At 37.5% G+C, this 22,454-nt stretch overlaps 1 protein-coding gene and 1 pseudogene across 1 annotated transcript in view; one reads left to right on the top strand and one right to left on the bottom strand.

Moving 5' to 3' along the window:
• Nucleotides 1–921: 921 nt before the first annotated feature.
• The window catches only part of PIBF1 (progesterone immunomodulatory binding factor 1), a 178,202-nt gene continuing 156,669 nt past the window's right edge, over nucleotides 922–22,454 (bottom strand). The window contains exons 17-18 of the mRNA XM_046664027.1: nucleotides 15,584–15,757; nucleotides 922–1,176 (exon numbers count right to left, since the gene is read on the bottom strand). Coding sequence (XP_046519983.1) covers nucleotides 1,126–1,176; nucleotides 15,584–15,757 — 225 coding nt within the window. The 3' untranslated portion in view covers nucleotides 922–1,125. The remainder of the gene's footprint in view (nucleotides 1,177–15,583; nucleotides 15,758–22,454) is intronic.
• On the top strand, nucleotides 3,897–4,364 carry LOC124240858 (40S ribosomal protein S24-like; annotated as a pseudogene).

Genomic DNA, 22,454 nt, shown 5'->3' on the forward strand with positions numbered 1-22,454 from the left:
TATTATCAAAGGCTTTTGCTGTTCTCTCACACTCAACAAATAGCCTATGCTATTGTGACCTTCAAAGAACACACGGGACAGATAGTATTCTTTTATCATGTCTACAAAGATGGTCATTGATATGTGTGTCAGTGGTTCTCCAGCAGGAGGTGGGGGGCGGGGTGATTCTGCCACCCAGGGGACATGAGACATTTTTGGTTATCACAACTGGGGGGATGCTACTGTCATCTAGTGGTGGAGGCCAGAGATGCTGCTAAACATCCCACAATGCAAAGGACTGCCCCCACTCCCACCCCAAACAAAGAATTATCAGCCACTATGGCAACAGTTGTTGAAAACCTGACATATATAAACAGATTTGTTTTCTTTTCTTTCTCTCTCTCTTCTCCTTCTTTCTTTTAAGTTTATGTCTTAATAGAAAGGAGCATATTTTATAACCAGAAAAAGAGACAATCCTACTGATTTTTTTCTCATTGACTAGAAATTTGGTTCACACTGCATTTCAATCAGCACTATTTTGACCAATGTCCCGAGACTCTCCACCAGATTTTCACTTGCCCGATGGACTAACAGACTTTTCACCAGATTTTACTGGTCAGCGATAATATAAAATGTAAGAAAAAACACAGCCCAAAGAAAAAATCAGCAATTCATATCCACCTACATAATACCTGACCACCATTATTGGGCATTTGAAGTGCCTTCTAGCAGATTTCACAAACGATTCTTAATTTTAAAAAGTGTTTGGTGTCTTGGTATTTATGTTATAACATTTAAATTTGGAATTTATATAGTTAAAAGATATACTCACCAATATAATAACTAACGAAAATATTTATATACCATGTAGTTTAAAATGTATTGAGAATTACAAAAGTTCCAAAATTTAAATCATAGAGCATATATTTATTTTGTAACAAAATAGATAAAACCAAATGTAAAGTACACTGTTTGCACTTTATACATTTTGTTTATTATGCTGAAATCTGTTAATTTAACACTCAGTTAAAATAAACTTCAAATTAGTTATTTAAAAAATGCAAAGTACATGATTAAGATAAACTTTGTGTTCATCAGAAAAAGAACTTCAGGGTAAATAACGATACAGCAAATCTGTCCAAAACACTAGGTCTTCATCTTTTGTTTCTTAGACCATTCAGGTGCTTCTTTTTTGGTCTGTTTAAAAAAAAAAGAAAAAAAGAAAATAAAGTAAAATGCTTACAAGCAGGACAAGAGAGGCAATTCAGAGAACTAAGTACCTATATACTTTGGACTTTTTATGTAAAATGACAGTAAATAATTGCTTTTCTTATTTCAGAAGGATACTTACGGGCAAAGGTTTTTATCTTTTGTCAGAAATAATCTCCCACCTGGTATGTCTGTGGAAAAAATACACAGTTGTGTTTTCTGGCTCAAAGCCTATATTTAACATTATTCTACAGAGGTGTGTATTTTATGACTTGATTCTATTTTCAAAGAGAGGTATAAAATAAAGCACACAGCTTCTTTCTAGTTGTCTTATCTGTCTATACGTGGATATTCATTCACTCAGTGTAGATATTTACTGAAGACTCACTGGATCCAAATCATTGTGCTCTGGATCTTCTGAATTGCTAAGTATTTACCAGAGTACTTCCTGGGTTTACTGCTCAATCATTTCAGTCTAAAAAGAGCCCAGCTGTACAGAGTAGTAAGAAAGAAAGCAGGGGAGGAGGACTGTTACAGAATAAAGTGCTCAGATCTCCTTCTATAAGGCACTGATTCCAATCAAAACATCCTATTTTATATAATATAATAAACTAAATATGCAGTTTATTCCTTTCCCACTTATACCTGCTTAAAACTAGGAGGGGCCACATTCCTAAATATATATACATACATTTACATAGGCATATAAATAAGTATGAGTTTATAATTTTATCTTTTTTATACTATTTTACATGCCATAGCTGACGCAAAAAATGTTGGAAGTGACCAACAATCAGCTCCTCTTGACCTTGTCCATACCTTTGGCTAGGTTCAATTACCAGCAGAGAAGCCAGTGGACACGCCCCCTCCCTCCTCTGCCCTTATCTTTACACCATAGCTCTAACTTGAGCTACAAATACTTTTCCATGATGGTCCCCACAGGCAAACTAAAATTCTGTAGGTCAAAATGAACTCCCCCAGTCTTTCCTATTCTCTCTCTTGGTGAGTGGTACCATACTTTGCTCAGCCATCTAAACTAGAAATGTCTGATTCCTCTTCATCACAGATTTCTCTTTCTTTTCACTGGCTACACCATTTTGAACAGTCTCTAACTTTTACTGAATATCTTTTTAACTCTTCATTCTGTTCCCATGTTCACTTCATCACCTTACCTTGGGCCCTCATCATTTCTGACTTGACTCCTGTAAGAGCTTCTTAATTCTGGCTTGGCTCTCTCTTCCGTTCTGTTCAATTCATTGTCCACAATCCTTCCAAGCTTATCTTTCTAAATTGCAAATCTGCACTAAAATGCTTAAGTAGCTCTTTCTTTGCAAAAAAGTCCAAAGTCCTTAGCATTAAGGGTGAAAGAAACTTCCATGGCAAAATAAGGAAATCACAGGGAAAGGCCAGATGCTGTCTACCAAGAGAATTCAAAGGTGGCCAAGGCTGACCAAATCCAAAAGAAACCAAAGTCCAAACCAGAACGCTGGTTTATTAATTGGTGATGAGAAATGTAATTATCATTTGGCCAGGAGTCCCTGGTAGTTTTACCAGTCTCTTTTTTAAATAGTCACAGATCATAGGGAAAGGTCAGAGTAAAACCGGGGAATTGTGGGTTCTTATACAATCAGATCAAGAGGTTTGGGTGACTGGAAAAGCTGAGGCAATTAAAAGTCTAAGGCTCTCACAGTCAGAGGAGAAATGTCTATGCCAGTGTTTGTGAAACTGCGAGTCTCTTCAATTATAATTCAATAAAACTGGATTAAAAAAAAGAAACCGTAGGTCTCAACTTATGGGTAATAAAATCAATTTAGTGGGTAAAGACTAGAATTGAGAGAAAAATTAGACCAGAAAAGAAAATATCAAAGTACCTGCCATAGTAGGGGTAAGTCCGTTTTGAGAAACTGTGATCATCAGTAGGTCACAATGTAAAATGGTTTTCTTAATTGTGGACAAAAAAATCTGAAAGCCACTTCTACAGACCAAGCTACAGATCCTCAAGCTTATAGCAAAGGGTATAGAATTTGTACATCTGCATTTCCTCAATCAACTGACACTAAAAGTTTTATTACTACCATGTGTGTATGAGAAGAAGGTAAATAAAACTTCTGATATTAAAAGGGAATCTTAAGGGGCTGGCCCGGTGGCACAGTGGTTAAGTGCGCACGGTCCACTTTGGCGACCCAGGGTTAGCCGGTTTGGATCCCGGGTGCAGACATGGCACTGCTTGACAAGCCATGCTGTGGTAGGTGTCCCACATATAAAGTAGAGGAAGATGGGCACAGATGTTAGCTCAGGGCTAATCTTCCTCAAAAAAAAAAAAAAAAAACAGAAAGGAATCTTAAGACTCAAAAAGGGCAGTACAAGAATTTCAATGGAAGATGGTTCTTCCTGACTCCTTTTATCTGTGTCTGGTCCACTGCAGACCACGTTCCTGCCATCCCCTCCCCCACCGTGCAGTTTCTTCCTGTGTGTTAATGAAGTAGATTTGCCACAGTCAAATGTACCTCTGTCCTGGGGATTAACTGCTTTTCCACTTCATAAACTGACTTTTCAGATCTTTGACCATAACCATTTTAAATTAATTTCAAGCTTGTTCCCAGAGGACTAATGTTTGTTCCTTATTCCTAGGTTACTTTGGGAGAACTTCACCATCACTGTCACGTTCTAACTACTTAGAAGACAGGGCCCTTTAGATGGCTGCCTGAGGATCCATTGCCATCATGAACGACACAGTAACTATCCGGACCCAGAAGTTCATGACCAACCGACTACTTCAGCGGAAACAAGTGGTCATAGATGTCCTTCACACCTGGGAAGGCAACAGTGCCTAAGACAGAAATTCGGGAAAAACTAGCCAAAATGTACAAGACCATACCAGATGCCATCTTTGTATTTGGATTCAGAACCCATTTTGGTGGTGGGAAGACAACTGGCTCTGGCATGATTTATGATTCCTGGGATCACACAAAGAAAAATGAACCAAAACATAGACTTGCAAGACATGGCCTGTATGAGAAGAAAAACACCTCAAGAAAACGAAAGGAAGGCAAGAACAGAATGAAGAAAGTCAGGGGGCCTGCGAAGGCCAATGTCGGTGCTGGCAAAAAGTGAGCTGGAGACTGGACAACAGAAGGAGTAAAGATTCTGCAGTGACTTTATTTGTGGTGACTGTGCAGATTTTTCATGAGAGGATTAATAAACTAAACTTTTATGTGAAAAAAAAAAAGAAAGAAGACAGGGCCTTTTAGGCCCTGGCCCATACTTGGTTCTCTAATCCTATCTGTTGACACTTTCCTACGAGAAATAAGTTATTCGTAGTTGAGATTAGTTTACTAGCACTTCATTGAACACTCACTCTGTGCCAGGTCCTTGTGTTAGGTACTGGGGATATAAAAATGAATAAGACCCTGTAACACAGCCTACGGGTTGCCTAGCCTATATCTATTTTCCCCTTCTTAATAACAGAACTCTAATTTTATTATGAGAGTAATGGGCTCAACTAGTTAAAAACTGCATTTATCAGGGCCAACCTAGTGGCGCAGTGGTTAAGTTCACATGTTCCACTTTGGTGGCCCAGGGTTTGCCAGTTTGGATCCCAGGTGTGGATGTATGCACCACTTATCAAGCTATGCTGTGGCAGGCGTCTCACATATAAAATAGAGGAAGATGGGCACAGATGTTAGCTCAGGGCTAATCTTCCTCAAAAAAAAAAAAATCCTACATTTATCAGCCTCCCTTGCTGCTAGGTGTGGCCATGTGACTAAGTTCTGGCCAATGGGATATAAATAGAAGATGTTGGGTAGAACTTGTGAGAAAACGCTTTTAGAAAGGGAGACAGTATTTTCCTCATTTCCTCTTGTATCCTGCTTAGAATGCAGATGTGATGGCTGATGCTACAGCAACCATCTTGTGATTCCGAGGAAAGAAGCCATAAACCAAGGATGGTTGAAGAGAAAGGCAGAAGGAACCTAGATTCTTGATGAGTTCACATACTAGCCCTGAAATGCTTATCTCCAGGCCTCTATCTGAGAGACAGAACGATTGGCTTAAGCTGCTGAACTAGCAGTAGAACACAATTCCTAAAGACTGACTCTTCTCCTTAAGTACGTTATAGCATTTATTTTGCTTTGTGTTGTATCTTCAGCACACAGTAAAGTATCTGGCGTGCCGTAGGTACTCAATGCCACAGTTCCTTTGTTTTTTGTAGCTGGAGCACAGTATAGAACAGTGGTTAAAGAACAAGCTCTAGAATGAAACAGGCTCCAGACATTTAACTGCAAACTTGGGCAACTTGATGACTTCTCACTTACCTCATATGTAATATGGGGAGAATAAAAATTACTGTGCTGGATATTCTGTGTCCTTCAGATCTACTCTCCATCCTTCTCCATCCTACTCTGAGCCCCAGGAGACTATTTTCTGGTTTCAGATTAGGTTCAGTCAATGGGATGCACAGTGGGCTTGTAGGTGGGAGGAGAAAGAAAGTTGCAATATTTATTCCCCAGCTCCTCTTTGCCTGACCATGGTTTGTTTGGTAGTGGCTAAATTCTTCTATAGAAAACCACAGTTTCCATAAGAAGGCTCCAATCCCTCTCCTTGCCCCTTGAAACCTAGAAGTGGTTACAGCTTTGCACAGTTACTAGTCCTGAAATGTTCATCATCACTTGGTTTCAATCGGCTTGTAAACAGCCTCTTCAGAATGTGATATCTATTTCCTAAAAGGACCTTCAGTGATATACAGCAATCTACATTAGAGGGTTGTTGAGAGGATAAAATGAGATAATGTATATAACAGCATTTAGCTCTTAGAAAATGCTAACTGTGAATAGTATTTCCACTTGATGTTCTCTCTGGCTGAAGAGCTCACACTTGTTTGTTTTTCAGGACTCAGCTCAAAAGTCACTTCCTCTAGGAAGCCTGCTCTGATACTTCAAGGCTTCCTTTGGTGTTCCTTTCAGGAGCTTTAAGCCTTCACAACTAGACTTTTGGTGGTGAACATGATGCAGTCTATACAGAAGTCGAAATATAATGATGTACACCTGAAATTTATATGTTATAAACCAAGGTGACCTCAAAAAAAAAAAAGACTTCAAGAATTAACTCACTGCATAAGTATTACAATTGTTTACTTGAATCAGTCACTCAATAAATGCATCCCTTGAGGGAAGTTATAATGTTCAATAAATGTTAAATGAATAAATTTATTTCTATTGTCATTTTTTAATCTAAACGCTCTCCATATTAATGAGAGTATTCAGTGGCTGATCCCTATATTATCCACAGTTTCGACATTAGATACAATTGGATGCTAGATTTTTGAATACCCAATTAATATTTCTTGGCCTAGACTTCAGTTAGTAAATGTAAGACAGCTATCTTATAATTTTTTCTAACTATATAATCCAAAATAAAGTTCAGTGGTTATATTTTAAAATAATTTTCTCTGGTGGTGTTCACATTTTATCATAACTAATATTTAGAAGCACTTAATTGTCAAGTCTCATACTATAAAATCTCACTTCTCTTCATGTCTCCAAGAGACAAATATGCAAAGCACGTAAGAGGCGTGCTTACGAAGTAGGAGGCGCCTGCTCTTCCAGCTCCCTTATGTGTCTCCTTCACTCTACTTTCACTTGGTTAGCAAGTATTATTTTGTCTTCCTTCCTTCTTTCTCCTGTGGGAGTGTTTCTCACTCCCTCCAATTTATCCCTAAAGCTCCCACTTCCTTTCCCTCCACAAACCTCTTAATTTCTGTCTGAATTAATATAAAAGTCTGTTGCCTTTCCTTCCATTCCTCTAATTCATCTTTCTCTGCTGCTGTCTAGATCTGAGAATACCAACGTGACCCTCACAGTATTCTGTACCTGCCTCCTATTTAGCATTTATCACACTGTATTATGCGATACCCAGTGTCCATCATTAGATGCTGGGGCACTCAAGGGCAGGGCCCTATGCCTGGACAGGCTTCAATAACTGAACACTTTCAAAAGAATGTGCCATAGACTCAAAAGAAACTTCTATAAGAATTCCAACGTGTTTTGAGATATAACATGGAAGAACCTTGAGGACATCATGCTAAGTGAAATTAGCCAGTCACAAAAAGACAAACACTGTAGGATTCTACTTATATGAGGTATTTAAAGTAGTCAAACTCACAGAAACGGAAAGCGGAACGGTGGGTTGCCAGGGGCTGGGGTGGGGAGGCGGGAGAGAGGAGTTGTGGTTTAATGGGTATAGGGTTCTAGTTTTGCAAGATGAAAAAGTTCTAAAGATCACAACGATATGAATATTCTCAACACTACTAAACTGTACCCTTAAAAATGAGTAAGATGGTCAATTTTATGTGTTTTTTATCACAGTAAAAAACAAACAAGCCAAAAAATCAAGAGCCTTTAAAAAAAGGTTTAAGAAATGGTAGCAATACTGAAAAAGTGTATTGTTTCCAATGTTAGCTACTTGGCCTTTGCTGTTAAAAAATGTTAAATTATTTTATTACATATTTTGTATTCTATCTAAATAGGAAAAATGAAAAAAGTAATAGGGCCTAATTTTTTACATATTTAATAGCAAAGCAAGTTGCCATCAGAATCAGTTCTCACCTGAGTATGCTGTCATTTAAAATTTCCTTAGTATCAAGAGAAAGATGACTTCCAGCAAAATCCAGCTACTCAAAAATCTTGAGCATACGCTCTTACTTTCATCAGGTCTTTCTTTCTTTCTTTTTTTTTTTGAGGAAGATTAGCCCTGAGATAACTACTGCCAATCCTCCTCTTTTTGCCGAGGAAGACTGGCCCTGAGCCAATATCTATGCCCATCCTCCACCACTTCATACGTGGGACGCATACCACAGCATGGCTTTTGCCAAGCAGTGCCATGTCCACACCTGGGATCCGAACTGGCAAACCCCGGGCCGCCGAGAAGCGGAACGTGCAAACTTAACCACTGCGCCACCGGGCCGGCCCCTCCTTCAGGTCTTTACTTGAATGTCCCCTTCCCAGGGAGGCCATCCCTCCCTATTCCTCACCTGCCTCCCTGTTTTATTTTCTCCATAGCAATTGTCATGTTTTAACTTCCTATACAATTTATTTTTTTGCTAGTTTATAGTCTATATCTATCCAAGAATGTAAGCTTCATGGAGGCAGGAATTTTTATATTCTTAATGTCTAGAACAGTTCTTGGCACAACGTAGGTGCTCAATAAATATTTTTTTGAATAAATGAATGAATGTTGTTTGGGTCTACTATGAAAGAAGCTGCTCGGTTCTCTTTAAGTCTGGACATAAAGTCTCCTGAGTCTATATTGCAGATTCCCCTATGCAATGTGAAAGAAACTGCCACTACAGTAATGCAGTGACCTGACTCCGACTCATCAGGCAACATCACCTTTGAGGAGCACGGTGGGTAGTATTTATGATTCTAAGTAACATCGCAATTATTGAGAGGAAATGATCATAACCACTAAGACAAGGAAATAGCATATTCTGCTGTATGAATTCAAATTCACTGATATGTTCAATCTTTGTATTGGTAAACTTCTGCCCTCAGACATATCATTGTCTAAAATTCAGGTTATCTGGTAATTGCACTAAGATAGAATACGTCACAGTGATTTCTCATCTACATTACTATCTAAGTCTAATCATTACTGAAATTCAAACAAATTCCATGTAGGTAACAGTAATTCTGGAAAGTTGATTTCTGATTCTCATGAGATATACATTCTTCATTTCTAAATATTTTGTCAGTAAGGTACTATCCACTAGTGACAGCCCTAAGTTCCAGACACTGGAAGTTTCTAAACCTTTATGAACTCTGGATCAGTACTGAGCAACTAGCATAACACAGATCACGGACTGGCAAACCACAGTCCATGGTCTGCTTTTGTATGGATTGCCTGAAAAGCATGGATTTGCCTTTTTTAAAGAAAGGTAAAAACAAACTAACAGAATACACAGGAGAGACTGCAGGTGGCTCACGAAGCCTAAAACAGTTACTGTCCTGCCCTTTAAAGAAAGATCTGCCGAGTCCTGATAGACGACTGTTAAAGCAGACATGACATAATTCAGATACACAACTGACCATTTTTTATTTTGGTAATCCCACTCTTTCACCTATTTAAACAGTAGTGTTTCTTTTCTATTACTCTCTTTCTTGTTTTTAATAGATTGGCACCTGAGCTAACATCTGTTGCCAATCTTTTTTTTTCATCTCCTCCCCAAAGCCCCCCAGTACACAGTGTATATACCAGTTGGGAGTGTCTCTGGTTGTGCTATGTGGGACGCCACCTCAGCATGGCCTGATGAGCGGTACCATGTCTGCACCCAGGATCCGAACCAGTGAAACCCTAGGCCCCTGAAGTGGAGTGTGAGAACTTAAGCAACAAATTTTGTTATGCCTCTTCAGTTATTAACAGAGTTAACAATTGAGGATGGGCCTTATTTTCTGACTATTTTACATTGTTTTAAAATTTAAGACTCTCACAGGCTCCATTATATGAAATTTTTTCATATATATATGTGTGTATATAAATATATATACATATTGTTAACACTACATTAGACATATAAATTATTTAAAAGTGACCTTTTATATTGGGAACACTGCTTTAATTTTTATGTGCTGTTTAGGTTATTTATATTTGTAATTTTATAAAGAAAGAGTACAAATTAATGAAAACCTTGGATTATTACAGGTGTGTTAACAGGCCCTAAAGTGAACTGTATTCCAGATTTAGGAAAGAGCTCAGAGAGTTGTGGTAAAAACAAATGACAGGATTAACTGGAAACCAACCGGAAGTAATTTACTCTGTTATAATGTGATTTTGGAGATAAATAACTGATAACACAGGCATCTATGTGTCATCCAGAAGCAGCCAACTAAAACACTAATACATAACTGGGGATAATAACATAGAGAAAGTATGTTAAAATGAGAAAGGATGACTGATAAAGGCAGACGTAGTAAGCCTGGCGGATTATTCATGGCATCTAGAGAAAGAGCTAGAAATTACGAATCTGTTAGTGTTCACCCAGTGCTACTTTTCTAAAAAAGAGAAAGAGTACGTCTAGTAGACATAATTGCTTTGTTCTCCAAAAAAGGTATAAGCTGGGAATCAAAGAAGTAAACATTTCTGAGTCCTCATAGGCAGCCGCAGGGTCCGAGTGAAGTGAGCCTAGGAGACCCAACTGGCTTTCCTACCAAGTGAACGAGAGCGCACCTGAGATCACTCAACCCTCACTGCCTGCTTCCATGCTCATGAAGAAATTCTGTGTTTCTCACTTAGCTTACCTGCTAAATTACATCAGGAGGAGGCTGCAATTAGTATTCTTGACACTAGAAATTGAAAACTTATTTTTTAAAATGTAAATGTACAGAGCTGGGTATCCTGAAGTCTGGGCACACTCTGCTGAGATAAATCTAGATTCCACATTAAAAAGTGAGAGCAGAGCTTCCAAACAAATGGGACAAGAAAGTGTTCTAGGTATGATGAGCTATTGATCCCCTCAGCCCCCAGACATGGCTGCAGTCCTTTTAATCTACCAGCTAAGTTCATTCAACCCTGCTGTGCCATACTAATATTATACTTTTCTATATGTGTTATAACATGAAAAATATTGGGAGGCACAGAGTTAGGACATGACTGTGGTAATGCTGCTCCAGTGCAGCATCCTCTGTCACTTATCTTAACGCATTCAATTGCATTTATTGTATTACTATATTACAAATAACTGCTAAATTCCATTTTTGATGAAATTATAAATTTTTCCTGACGAATAACGAGAAAAACTGTTTTTATAATCTACCTTACAAAAAAATTTAAAAATTGTTGTAAAATACACATAATATAAAATTTACCCTCTTAACCATTTTCAATGTACGGTTCCGCAGCATTAAGTGCATTCACATTGTTGTGCTCCCATCACCACCACCCATCCACAGAACTCTTCTCAGCCTGCGTAACTGAAACTCTCCACCCATTAATCACTAACTCACCATTCCCCCAGTCCTGGCAACCACCATTCTACTTGGTGCCTCTATCAAGTTGACTACTCGAGGTCTATCCTGTCTACTTTTATTTCCCTTTTGTCCTAAGGGAAAGTGTTAATGGGTGTGGAAATGACTAAAGTTAGACATAAGAATGTAGTAAGAAAGGAACAAAGTCTAGATATGGAAAATACATATTAGACATCTTATTCTTGAATAATGAAAAAGAGCACAAATTAGAAAAGATTTTGTGAATATTGTACTTTCTCTGCCCTTGGAATTTCTCACTCTCTAACCCTCATTGTCATCTGTCAGAATCCTAGACATTCTTCAAAGCCAACCTCAAATACTTTTCTTTTCCTGGAGCCCATCAACATCACAGTATCTACTCTTTCTTTGAATTTCCATAGCAGTTTGTATTTCCTTTAAAGCAGTCCACCCAATTTCTCCTTACACTATTATTATTTGTTTACTTATCCTTGATCCTGGAGGAGAAGCATCTTTAAAGCTGACTCTATATCTTAATGAAAAGATGATATATAATGTTTAGCACAGGTTCTTGCATATAGTCAGTACACACTTATTGAACTGAATTATACTTACTTGAACATTTTTTCCTTCCAGATGACCACATGTAGCTTTCTAAATCACTTCTAGAGAATCATGTGGTTCATATAACCACTTATGTATAAATTACATAAACTTAATTTACCCATCCAACATATGCTAGCGAATGTGACAACCAGTACAGGCCAAGGCCTGGACCCGGCCATAAACTCACTGTAATCCAGACACTTCATACACTGTGCACTGGTGCTACACATTCTTATTATGTTCCCTACCCTTCTTTGAGCCTAAGGCTCTTTCTTGTTTTAATGCTTATAATCTACTTGGAGACAAGACTAAGAGCAATGCTGCTAATATCTGCATTTTTAAGAAAGTATTGAGAAAACAGTGACAATGTTATAAATCCTGGGTATAAATGGTATTTTGGAAAAGGATGACAGCAGAAAAGTAGCAAAAGATATTCTCATGCTGCTCTGGAAGGAAAGAGGAAAGTTGCTCCAAAGAGGATTAGAATAGCTCCATTTGTTTCTAGGAAGGAGACAGATAGGCTAGAAAAAAGGGCTAGCATAGCTATAAAGCTACCCTGAGAGAGAAAGTAGACGATTAGTGAGAATGAACAGATGTTTCTGAATGGAAGAGACTGAGTGGTGTTGCCTGTTGCAGAAGCAGCACTAACCATAGTCTTGGGAGTTGTTGCTTTCACTCTCCCTCGAGTTTAACAAGAAAGTTCCCCACCCAGTTTAGAGTTTTAACGGCTAAGAAAATAACTAAATTGGGGAGGCAAATAACTGTTTTGTTCTGTTTTTTAAATCCTCAGTTAGCAAATATTTATTGAGTTTCTACTTTGTTCATGTGTTCTGCAAGGAAATGGGAACATAGGTTCCGTCCTTAAAACACTTACACATTCTGTGGTTCAATCTAGTCTTTGTCAGTGCATTCAATGTCTGAAAAACAACTCTGCCACATCTGTGATTTCAATCGTCAGAGCCTGTCTATAATACGCACCTTTTGGGATGGTCTTCATATATAAAGATCACACGAGCACTACAAAATGTTCATACGAATGTAAAAGCACGTAAAGAAAATGCCTCAAGCTCTTCCTCCTCCTTGTCCTCTACATGGCAGTTCCACTCCCCGCCATGGCCCAGTTAACAGTAGTTTTGTGTGTTTTCCTCATATTTTCAATGCATATATAAATATGCATTCATCCAGCACTGAATTTAATATCAGGGAAAAGTACTAACAGCAAATAATTTCAGCCAAAAGCTCTCGAAGTAAATTAGAAATGTTTCCATTTTAGCTATAAAACCATAAGGTTATGAAACAATTAGATCTTATTTTCAGATATTGGCATCATAAATTCCTTATTAAAAAAATCAGAGAGGATACAACAAAAATCTTGTTATGGAAAATTGAAAATACTCAAAATAATAACTGTAAAAATTATGATGCCTTAAAAGAATGATAGCATGTTAATATAAAAGAAGTCCAGAGGCCGGCCCCATGGCCGAGTGGTTAAATTTGCGTGCTCTGCTGCAGCTGCCCAGGGTTTCGCCGGTTCGGGTCCTGGGCGCAGACATGGCACCGCTTGTCAGGCCATGTTGAGGCGGCATCCCACATGCCACAACTGGAAGGACCTGCAACTAAGATACACAATTATGTACTGGGGAGATTTGGGGAGATAAAGCAGGGGAGAAAAAAAAGAAAATTGGCAACAGTTGTTAGCTCAGGTGCCAATCTTTAAAAATTAAAAAATAAATAAATAAAAGAAGTCCAGACCTCATTTCATATAATCTCCCTCCTAATTTTACGGATAAGAACCAGCTCAGAGGGTTTAAACGACTCACCCCAGGTGACCCAGTCAGTTCACATTACTAATTCTGCATTATTAGCACATAGGCTTGATTTGACTGGTTTACCGTACGTACTATCTGTTTTCATTAGGATATAACTGAGCTCATACATATCTCTTTTGAAAAATTTCCCCTTATTATAAAAGAAAGAAAGTATACTGTAGAAAAAACCCCAGAAAATGCAGATAAGCAAAAAGAAGGAAATAAAAACTACTCAATTAATACTTCATATTTTGAATCTTCTTAATCTTATTCTCACTGCATAAACTTATCTTGAGGTACCAGAGAAATCTTACTGCTACTTATGTACTGGTTACAGTCAGGATTTTAGGATATCAGAATGAGGTTACCAAGCTAAAGTCAGAAATGTAGAAGGTCTCGGTCAAAAGGAATAGTTCATTGCTCAGAACAGAAAAGGGTCAGAAAAGCATAGCAGAGAGTGTGACAGGCTTTAAGTATTTGGCTGTATCTTGTGGCTTTCACCTGACCCTACTTTTTCTACTAACATCTATGTATTCAGTCTGCTCTCTTCCTGTAGATTATAATATAATACACATATTGTAGTGTCTGCCATAATCTCAGACCACCTTCTGAGAAAGCTTGCCCAGCCACGGTCCTTCTGAATCAGCAGCCCTAGGCAGCTGTACTTGGTACCATGTGACCCCTGCTCACTAGCAAGGGCAGCCATTCAGAAGGCTGGCTAACAGCCTTAACGATTCTTGCCACAAAGGTATATTACCCAACAAGGATGAACTGTGCCCACTGGATTCTGGAAAATACAGGGAGAACTAGATTATAAGAGAGTAGAACGGCGCACAGAAAACATGTCTCAAGAAAAGCGGCTGGGAGTGGGTTGATGAGGAAGTGGAAATTCTGAGAAAGCAGAAACAAGGAGAAAAACAAAGAGAAGCTGAGGAAAAGATCACTAGAGGAAAAGATCCATGAACTCAGCTGGAGAAATCTGTATAGCTGCCTAGTATTCAGGCTGGTCAATCTAGGATTCCTGTTTTCTCCATTCTGTCAGCTCAGTCTCTGTTACTGCCATGTGGATCCTTAGAGTAACTATCCTTTATTTCATCTAGATTGTAACTCTCTGTCATTTTTTCAAAAAAGGAAGTTGAACTATGTAATCACAAAGCAATCTCTTGCATCTCGTTGATCTTGGGTACACTGTCTAAATGTATAATGAAATCACTTGGGTCAGAAGCTCCCATACTTGACTGATTATTATAATCATCCAAGGAGTTCAAAAAAATTAAGGTTCTGAGGACTCTCTGAATCAGAATATCATAGACAAAATCTTTCTGGTTTTGAGTCTCTATGTTTAGATGGTAAAAATCATGTTTCTTCTGAGAAATTAAAGCATGGATGGGAAAGCATGTTGAAATAAAATGAAATATTTAATAATGTTCCTGTTTTGATTCTGTTGCCTTTTTATTCTTATTTGTTAAAACATCATTTTCAATATTTCCTAATTTATTTTCTCTTTTAATCCAAAATTTTCTAATTCTTGTTCTTTGACTAATTTCTGTGCATATACATTTCTCCCTAATAATGCAATTCAGTTTTGTTAATATGATTGGTTTTATACTTTATGAGGACACGCTTAGAGCAAAATATACCATTTACCAAATAAGAGGGGGCAGGTGATATTTTGCAGCCTCTTATTCTTATGTAATTAAAAAATTATACAAAATATCTTTCTGAGATTCTCATCATTAGGGAGATTGGAGGAGGTAAGTGCTATGTGAAAGGAAATTTCTGGGAAAGTTCAACATATTAACTTGGAAATATAAAACCCAGTTACCAGTTGTAAGATGGTAATATATACATTAAGAAAAGGGGTTAATACAGATCTTTCAAGGTCTTTTCATAAAACTATCAAAATTAGTTTAAAACCAGTATGAATGAGAGGAAAGGAATTTAAGTAAAATATGTTTAGTGAAAATCAGAGATATTAAAATTCTAAGTTACTTTTATTGTACTTACAAAGAGTGTTGGTTGGGGTATAAATATATTGTCTTCATGTTCTCTAGGCACATTCGAAGTCTTTGATTTCTGATTTTCTGTTGCATTTTTTGATTCCGTTTTAGTAAGAAGTAACCTGTCCTCAGAACGCTTACTACGCATATTAGTGAGAATCTGTTTCATCACTGCCAATTCCTGTTGATATACGAAAACAGAAGAAAATATCAAGTATGATTTTAGCAAGCATACCAATAATGATTGATGTTAAAACACTTATTCTTAAAATAGAAGAAAATTTGAGGCAATTACTCTATATAAGTGAGGAAAGTTGTGAAAATAACAACATATTAATGCACAATAATGACGCACATGAATTTCATAGCCATTAATACTTTAAGTATGATAAATAATAAACCCATCCTTCCAGAGTCTAGTGGTTCCCCCAATTTTTCTGCACACGGGAATCACCTGTAGAGCTTCAGAAACTACCGACACTGTGTCTGACCCCAGAGACTGTGAGACAACTGGGCTGGGGCACGGCCTTGGCTTTGGGATATTTTTTTTTTAAGATTTTATTTTTTTTTCCTTTTTCTCCCCAAAGCCCCCCGGTACATAGTTGTATATTCTTCATTGTGGGTCCTTCTAGTTGTGGCATGTGGGACACCGCCTCAGTGTGGTTTGATGAGCAGTGCCATGTCCGCGCCCAGGATTCAAACCAACAAAATACTGGACCGCCTGCAGTGGAGCGCGCGAACTTAACCACTCGGCCACAGGGCCGGCCTCGGGATTTTTTTAAAAACCTCCAGGTGAGCCTAATGGACGGACAAATTTGCAAACAACTGGCATAGCTACGTTCCACTGCAGGTTTTCTACACATTTTTGTTGAGTAGGTTATTCAGGCACTTAACTTTTCTCTTCTACCTCTTAAACTTTCCATTTCCGATGGTAGGGAGAAAGAGTCCAAAATTTTTATCTTGCCTACCAATCAGCAGTTCCGACAGTAAGTTTAATATAGCTTCAAGATTCTTCAATCATATTATTCCTTATTCTTTTACAAATGAAAACGAGTTGGCTTTATCAGTTGCCATTTGAACTAAGAATTAATTATGTCGAACTTCTTAAAGAACTCAGATAAAAATTTTCACTCGTTCCCTCTTCCAAGTTTGTTCTGTCTGTTACTTTTTCCCATAGCCAAACCTTTAACATCTAGCACTAATCAGTGACATACTGATTAATTACTAAATTGACTTAATCAAACACAAGCATATGGAGAGAGGACAGACTAAACTCTCCTTTACCTTATTATCTGTAGAACACTGTTGGCTGTGTTGGAGGTAATTTTTTCCTGTTATTTTATTTCATCTTCGTGCCAAGACACAAAAGTTACGATAGTAGAAAGATGTTCTGCTCCCTTCTACTAATCTGTTTATAGACATCAGCTCTGTGTCACAGCAAGTTCCTACAGGCCTTTTTTTTTCTGGCTGTCATTAGTTCTATTTAGAACCATCTAGCTTGAGTGGGTATTTTAAAACAGAGCTATTGAGTTTAAGCCACAGAGCCTTAATAAATGTTAGGGCCAAGAGAGAAGCTGGAAGAAGTGGTGCCGGAATCCTCTTTCTCCTTTCTGCAGTAGTGGGGTTGGCTTGGCCTAAGCACATGAGAATGTGTACATCTTCAGACACTGCCAATCTGACATACTAGTATTTGAGCCTTTTCAGGGCTCTTTTTGCTTTCAATTATGTTATTTCATTTATATGCTACCCTACAGCGAAGTATACAATCATTGATTTAATGTTAAACATGTCTGGTGTTCCGGTAGATTTCAGCTCCTGGTCTGCTTACCACAATGAGTAGAAGGGAAAGGGGAGATGATGGTCTCTCAGCCTATCAAAAGAAAACTTTCCATTCTAAGAAGTTCTTTATACTAGCCATTTGTATCTTTGCATGAAGATAAAATAATAGGAAAAAATTATCTCCAACACAACCTACCACTAATTTACAGATAAATAAGGTAAAGGGGATCATACTTGCTGGGGGAAGGGGAGAGTGGGGGACAATGAGGATGAAGAGGGAGAAATGGAAGGAGTTTCAGGTGTACTAGGCAGAGGGTTGTGGCTGCTGGTGCCCTAGAGGAGGCCAACACATTGTTTCTCCTTGGCTTCCCTCTGCTGCTGGTATAGGAGCAGTTACAGGAAACAGATCATCCCTGATGCTGGTGAGGAGACAGAAGGAAAATTCACATCTTTGCTTTGATCAGACTAGGATCACCCCAATTTAGGGTGCAGTCATAGTACAACTTTTGTTCTTCTGATAATATTAAAATATGTTAGCACGGCTTCTGAAATCCAGGCAAAGAACACTTTATTTTGTTTTTCTTCTTCTCCCCAAAGCCCCCCCAGTACACAGTTGTATATTCTAGTTGTAGGTCCTTCTGGCTCTGCTATGTGGGATGCTGTCTCAGCATGGCCTGATGAGCAGTACTAGGTTCGCACCCAGGATCCGAACCGGCAAAACCCTGGGCTGCTGGAAGCGGAACACGTGAACTTAACCACTTAGCCATGGGGGCGGCCCCAAAGAACACTTTAAAAGCAATAACATTCTGTTAAATTCCTATTAGGATAATACAGCTACAATGGATTCCAAGATGACCTGCAGAACAATTCTGTTCAGTTTTAGCTTGTTTGATCATATAGAGGATGCCTTTTATATCAATGGTAAATTTGAAGAAAGAAAATTCTTTTTTAACATCAAATAGTATCCACAATACCATCACATATGGAACACACAGAAAGTCAAGCACAAGTGGTAGAAATATTTTAGTATTAGATTAGAAGTAAAAGTCACATCTATTCCTGACTCTATTATTAATTGTGTAAACTGAGGCAATCCACTCTGGTTTATGAGTTTCAGTTTCCTAATTGATGAAATGCACGTTTGTGTTACTTTCTTGGATTTTTGCCAGTCTGATACGTGTTTGGGTATGTTTATTTTGCATTTCTTCTATTGTGAGGTTGAGTAGCTTTTCATATATTTAAGTATATTTCCTTTTATGTTGATATCCTTGGCCCATTTTTCCACTGTGTTATTAGTCATTTTCTTATACATTCCAAGGAGCTCTTTATATGTTAGAGATTTTAGTCCTTTGTAACATGAGTGGCAGTTTTTTTTCCCGTTTATCTTTTCTTCGACTTTGTTTATGCTTTTGGTTTTTTTTTTTTTGCTCTGCAGAACCTTCTGATTCTGATGTAGCTGAGTATGTTAATCTTTAATTTTATGGTCGTCTTCATGTTTTCTTCTTCCATTTTCTTCAAATTACTGTTATACAGGTTTCTTTTTCTTTTCTTTTTCAAACATTTAGATCTTTGATCTGTTTGAACTTTATCCTGGCTTATGGTGAAAGGTGTGGATTCAGCACTTTTCCCCCTATGGCTACTCTGTAATAACAACACGTACTGAAGAGATGATTTTTTCCTTACTGATTTGAGATGCTATCTTTATCATACACTACACTTCCATAAGTATATGATTTATTTCTGGACTTTTAAACTCTATTGCAACGGTTTATCTGTTCATGCACCCATGTCACACTGTTTTAATGTTTAATAACGGAGGTATCTTTTCAGCTACATTCTTAGGGATATGAGTGGGATTATGTTGCATTAAAAAAAAACTTAGAAAGAACTGACTTTTATGATGTTGAGTCTTTCTTATCACGAAAATATTTTAATATATCTTTCACCTATATTTTTGGCAGAAATTGTCATGCCCTAATTGGTGTTACTATTACAATGAAATAAATTGTCATGATTCACAAGATCCCAATTCAAAACCTGATAAGTTAAAGAAAAGAGCTAGAAAACATATTTCTTACTACAAAATGGAACTCTTTGGTAAGACGCAGTCATCTTGAAATCTTCTGGTTTGTTCCTAACCTGGTTCGGTTCTTGCCATGTTCTTGGTTGGCTCCCGACTGCTGGCTTCATGTCCTATTAAAGATTCTGCTCTTCCTGTTTAGACTTGACTTTTGCATTAATTTCCTCAGCTTTTAATTCTGCTTTCCTCTGTTCTATAACTCCCTGTTCTGATTGGTCAGTAGGCTTATCTGTACTACTGTTTAATGATTTATAAATACTGTTCACCGCAGAGCAGAGAGTGTGATTAGATCCCCAGAAAAGGAACCTCTGATGTTCAAAGGAGAATGTTTCAAGTATCAAGTTCAAGTGGATTCTTTTTCTTACATTGCATACATTGCTCAAAATGATGCCACTTACTTAGGTTCCTATTTGGAACCTGACTTTCTTCGAGATTTCCCCTCCTCTTCTTAGAGTTTCTGCTTTTCATTTTCACATTTATGGACACAATATAAGCCTTTTTTCATATTACCTAAGATTATTTAGTTTTTTAAAAAAATAATCCTTTATTTATTTTGGTGAGGAAAATGGTTGCTGAGCTAACATCTGTGCCCATCTTCCTTTATTTTGTATGTGGGACGCTGTCTCAGCATGGCTTGATGAGTGATGTGTAGGTCTGCACCCAGGATCTGAACCTGTGAACCCTGGGCCACAGAAGCAGTGTGTGTGAACTTGACCACTATATCACCAGGCTGGCCTATATCTATCTTCTTAATCATGCTGTTTGCTGGGATCAATTTTGTACTGACTGTTTTTACGACTGATGCAGTTGTTACTCTGAAATTTCCTTTTATTGCACATCTTGGCAAGTTCCATTATTTCTTGCATCTCTCTCTCTTTGTTATTTAATGGCATACAATCTAGAAATTTTCTGAGAAAGGGCATTGTGGAAGAAAGTATTGTGCTTTCCTTCAGAACTTTAATAGTATTACTTCTCTGTTTTCGAAAGTCAAATTTCTGAGAACTATGATGCCATGCTGATTCTTATTTCTTTGTAGGTACTTTCTTTCTCTCTGGAATCTTCTAAATTGTTTAGTTTTCCTTGTTAATTTCCATCTTTTTTTCTTTACCTAAGTTTTAGGATAGTTCGTTGGCTTTTCCTCACATCCTTTTACTGGCATTTTTACTTTAATAACTTTGTGATTTTGACTTTAGCAATTTTTGAAAATATCACAAACTATTTTTTGTCCACTGCTGCTTATTTTACGGAAATACAACTTCTCAAATCTTTCTGAAGAAACTAATTACAATATTTTGTAAGTTCTTTTCTGCTGAATTTTTTTTGTTTTCTCTGGAGAAAGGGGTCAGTGTCTCCATTTATTGTGATTTTTTCCCTTTAGTGTTATTAATTTTCTTCCAGTTTTTGATGGACTTTGGTGTGTGTTCCAATTTATGAACGAAGGACCAGATTAAATGTTTTCTTTCTGCTCTTATGGGTCATTCATCTGAATGAAATAGTTGAGTATAATCTCTGAAGATGTGGACAAGAAAATGTGTCTATCAGGCTTCACTCTAGGGTCCTCAGGCAGAAGGTAGGCTCTCTTCTCCAAAATGTAGAGTGTCCTAACCTGGAGCCCCTTCGTTTTGGCTGTTCTAGACTATTCCTGGCAAATGCTCCATTAATTTAGAAAGCCATTTCTCAAAATATTTTTTCAAATTCCTGTTTTTTAAAGTTATAGAAGCATTACTTGTTCATTGTAAATTCAAATACCGCAAAAGTGCCATGCCCCTATCCTCTTTTCCTTTTATCAACTGTTTGAGACCTTTAAATATCATTCTACAACACTGTCTGATTTATAAAAATATTCATTAATTCTGATATGCTTTTATACTGATTTTCAAAAAGCTAATAGAACATATAATTCTAGTATATCAAATACATAAGAAAATTACAGTAACTTTAAGAATGAATGAACCATTCATTAAAATTAACAAATGTAGAATTGCATCTGATCATATAACTGAAACTTAGGATAAAACCAAAATAAAACAAAGTAATAAAAACCACATTGCAATACAATAATTACTCTTCAAAATGGAAGAGTTAAGGGCAAGGACATTCTTATGAAACTTTCAGATGATGGTGATGATGATGATGATGATTGCTACTGTACAAATAATCTCTATAAAAGAGATAAAGTGCTCTCTTGAATCCAAAAGCACATATTTTGGCTACTTAATACAAACTATTTGCATAGAGTGGTGGCATATTAACACAGCTCAACTTCAGAGCAGCTGCTTAACAGTACTGCATAGTTGATGCCAGTAAATTGCTGAAAGTTGTAAACTCTGCAAAGATGTTGGCAAGGGGACACATAGATGGCATTTCTTGATGAAAATAGCTCTGACAAGTATAATTCAAACTATGTGCTCCACTGGAGGTACAATCTAAGTGCTTTTACATAGGAACAACAATGTATCTTGACTAAGAAGTCAGATAATTCTGTGCATCTCTCCTCCTTGAGGTAACACAAGGTAAAAATCAACCTTGTTTTAACCAAGTACATGCATATTTGTATATTTAAACTTCATCTAAATGGGTATTTAAAAAACATTTTATCACAGAAAATTTCAAACTTACAAAAAGAAGAGAGCACAGCATATGGAGCCCTCAGTTTCTACTGTCCAACTAACAATGATCAACATTTTGCCAATATTGTTTTTTTTTTTTTGAGGAAGACCAGCCCTGAGCTAACTGCTGCCAATCGTCCTCTTTTTGCTGAGGAAGACTGGCCCTGAGCTAACATCCATGCCCATCTTCCTCTACTTTATATGTAGGACGCCTAACACAGCATGGTGTGCCAAGCAGTGCCATGTCCACACCCAGGATCCGAACCAGCAAACCCTGGGTCACTGAGAAGTGGAATGTGCGAATGTAACCACTGCGCCACCGGGCCGGCCCCATCCAATATTGTTTTTTTAAACAGCTTTATTGAGATATAATTCACATACCATCGTTATCCTTTTAAAGTGTATAATTC

Source organism: Equus quagga, chromosome 6 (assembly GCF_021613505.1).
Source record: "Equus quagga isolate Etosha38 chromosome 6, UCLA_HA_Equagga_1.0, whole genome shotgun sequence".
Lineage (NCBI taxonomy): Eukaryota > Metazoa > Chordata > Mammalia > Perissodactyla > Equidae > Equus > Equus quagga.